The sequence below is a fragment of the Rhipicephalus sanguineus genome, chromosome 5 (assembly GCF_013339695.2).
Source record: "Rhipicephalus sanguineus isolate Rsan-2018 chromosome 5, BIME_Rsan_1.4, whole genome shotgun sequence".
Lineage (NCBI taxonomy): Eukaryota > Metazoa > Arthropoda > Arachnida > Ixodida > Ixodidae > Rhipicephalus > Rhipicephalus sanguineus.
This window is the reverse complement of record NC_051180.1, coordinates 94031495-94034726: the sequence shown is the minus strand read 5'-3', so window position 1 is coordinate 94034726 and position 3232 is coordinate 94031495. Positions and strand designations below refer to the sequence as shown.

The 3232-nt window shown below is 49.8% G+C and overlaps 1 protein-coding gene across 1 annotated transcript; it reads right to left on the bottom strand.

The window, feature by feature from the left end:
• Nucleotides 1-280: 280 nt before the first annotated feature.
• Nucleotides 281-1378, bottom strand: LOC119394849 (tetraspanin-33). The gene has a single exon (XM_037662152.1). The coding sequence runs from the start codon at nucleotides 1376-1378 to the stop codon at nucleotides 281-283; it is 1098 nt and encodes a 365-aa protein (XP_037518080.1).
• Between the last annotated feature and the right edge of the window lie 1854 nt (nucleotides 1379-3232).

The following is a 3232-nucleotide window of genomic DNA, read 5'->3' as shown; positions in this document are numbered from 1 at the left end:
AGTGTTACATAGCAATGCCATTAATTAAATGATAGAATCTGCACATCGTAACAGAATAATGCAAAGTGTAGGCCAGTGCCAATTGATCCGCATTTATGTTCGGAACAAGAAAGTGTTCGCGAAATAACAGTCACAAAATATACAGAAAGCAAGTGAGTCAAATACACCTGCATCGAAAAAAAATTAGCGAAAGGAAGAGTGCAGGTCCTCATCTATAGATGGTAGTGTGGAAGGGGCTGGCTCAGAAAGAGCCAGAAGCCCGACCTGCCGTCCTTCTTCGCTATACGGGCACCTTATCGTTCGCTTTGTCGGGATTCTTGTCCGCCGACTTATTATCGTGATGCATTTCAGGAGACTTTATGAGGCCGGCCTCCTGCATAACGACCTGGCCTTGCTCCAGCGTCTTGTAGTACGCCTCGTAGACGGTCGTGATGGTGTGTACCTGGTCCTGCAACACGGCAGACGTGACGAGCATGAACAGCAGGAACATGTTGACCACCATGACGACGCAAATGAACACGACGAGGTTGTCCATGACGTATGTGAGCGCGGCATCGGCGCAACTGCGCGTGTACACTCGCTTCCAGGCCTCCTGGTCGTCCATGAGCAGCACGCCGTGGCCGCAGAAGCGCCCGGACGGCATCGACTGGTCGGACGTCTCGTTGACGCCCAGAACGCGCTGCCGGCAGCAGGAGAAAGGAACCGAGCAACGCTCGCGGCTCGGGTTGCCCGACGCGCAGTGGAAGTACTCGTTGAGGTTCCAGTCGTGAAACGTGTCCTCGGAGAAGCCGCAGCAGCGCATCGACGTCTGGAGCGCGTCAATTATGTGCTGGAAGTACTCGGTCTGCCGATAGCCCTGGATGAACTCGACGAACGCGGCCTGCTTAAGGTGGTTGCGCGCCGACTGCGGCATCAGCATGCCGGCGACGGCCGCGACGCTGTTGAGCAGAATCGTGAGGGCCAGCAGGCTCTGGTAGGCCTCGAGCACGGCGATGTTCTCGCGAAGCGCGCCCACCAGGCCGAAGGCGGCGACCACGGTGAGAGATACGCTGAGTACGAGTATGAAGACGTCGAGGTGCATGAATAAGGTGTAGAGGAAGGACTTGCTCATGACGTTGTTGAGCAGGTTCCCTCGCTCCGAGGATGGTCGCACCGAGTATGAGTAGGTGGCGCACCAGAGCGCGACCAGCGACAGTAGCACGATGACCAGGTTGACGCCCACGATGATGCCGCGAGTCCTGAGCTCGGTGTGGATACGGGTGGTTGTCGAGAGACTCCGCTCGCCTTCCGCTTCAGGTTCCTTTGGTGCAGGTTCCGAAGTTTCCGTGTGTCGCGTCAACGTCGCGTCAAGCTGCGATGTTGGGGCTGTTGTAGCCATTTGGACGTCCTTACGCGTCGTCATTTTTCTTCTTCTTCTTCCTCCGCCGAAGGTGGCACGCTTGTTGCTTACCTTTCTCTTTTTTTGGTTTGATTGTAGATGTAGACACTTCGATCTAGTGGCACACACCCACTCTATAGGGGATTAACCAAGAATAAGGTTATACCAAAGTATTGAAGGACTCTAGTTATACTAATAAGGTTGTTATAAGGTCGGTCTAGAATGGGTCGTCAGTTCCGACTAAAGTGGCCCAACTCAATCACTAGCATTTATAAACGAAGATTGCGACTCGTTTGGCGCCGTAGAAAATGTAACTTTAATTTCTCTGTATCTCCCACTGCATTGCGTAAATTCAAGCGGAGCAAGCATTTATACGTCGTGCTCGAAATTCAGACAAAAGTGATGTATATGCGAAACTACCAACCAAATATTACGAATGGTGATACTTGAAGTACAAACTTCATTTGAATAACAAAGATGTTTACATAAAATGTACTGCACATTTGTTACTTTGATATAGAACCCCGAGTAACGTCGTCTCCATAGCACATTGATGGCGCGTCATGAAACAAAAAAGCGCGCCTATTTCGCCCGCGCTGCCCGAGCTCAGGGCATCCTGAACTAAAGCCCCAACCACACGTACGCGTTCGACGCTATGCTAAGCGTCAGCGTCAGTCGAGGAGGCCGGATCGCGTGTTGACGCGGAACGCGAAGCGACGCTTTGTCTACACGCCACGCGCTGACGCGTTATAAAGTGTACGTCTGGTAAGAGCTTAAGGGCGCCTCTTCTTAGCTACCTTGTAAATAAAGATGTTTATTTTCTCTCTCCCTCCCTCTCTTTCACTAGGGCTAAAGTGGTTGCGCACGCTGATGCCACTGTAAGTGGCAACAACTAGTGAGTGCCCGACGAGAAGACTTGTCACAAAGTAGAGGCAGTTGCGCTTCGACCTAAAGAATAAAAGTAAAAAAAAAAGAAACAGAAAGGAAATACGGCAGAAGTTCACTTGTGTAACATTATCAGTGCGAATACACGGTGGAAGTAAGGCAGAAGTTCAGGGAAAAGATGGAGGTTCGTGCATCGACTCTAAAGCTTGCCTAGATTTTCAAGAAGGCTGCAGTGCAGATTGATTTTTGTGTAAAGCGTGATCCTTCTGTCCCACAGTTCACTCACAGTTGTCCAAAGTGCAGTAGTTTCAAGGGACAATAAAACGAAATTCTGGATCAGTTTAAATTGTTAAAGTACTTTCAGAACTTCACCCTCTTTAATTTCGCCCCCATTGGTTCATTGTAAGAGAAAACAGTGGCCAAGAATTTATTTCTGTAGTTCGCGCCCCGAACTTAAGCGCCTGAATTTCAGCTTGACGTTGCGGTTTCTCAAGGTTTTGTCCATATTTTAGCCACATTCGCTTAATAAAATTTGCTGGAACTTAGGCCCCCAGCTTTCTCAGAACACAGCGCAGTGCACTGTTACTGGCAGGGAATTATGTAGACCCTTTCAGAAGCCTTCGAAACTTTTAACATCGCGGCGCATTGGCGTAGAAAGGTCGAGGCGAGGTCGCCTCCTCAATTTCTTTTAGGGGCGAAGCTCCTTAAAGCATCACCCGTTCGTCCCCGTCGTAGTGCGTAACCAGTCTTAACGCCAGTACCAGATCTTGACCTCCAAGGTGGTGCCGGTGGGAGATTTCTCCTGTGCGTTGTTGAAGAATAAAAAATTCGCAGCGTGCGCGTTAACTAAAAGCCGAATTCTTCTGTCTCTCATTCCCCATTAGCAGCCATTGGCATGTTCCAGTAGGAAACATTAGTAGAAGTAGAAGTGTAAGTGTTAGCTAAAAGCCGACTTATTCTGTCTCTCAT

What these genes read in the sequence shown, in the direction of transcription:
- LOC119394849 (XM_037662152.1), bottom strand. Translation starts at nt 1,378, where the DNA reads ATGGCTACAACAGCCCCAACATCGCAGCTTGACGCGACGTTGACGCGA.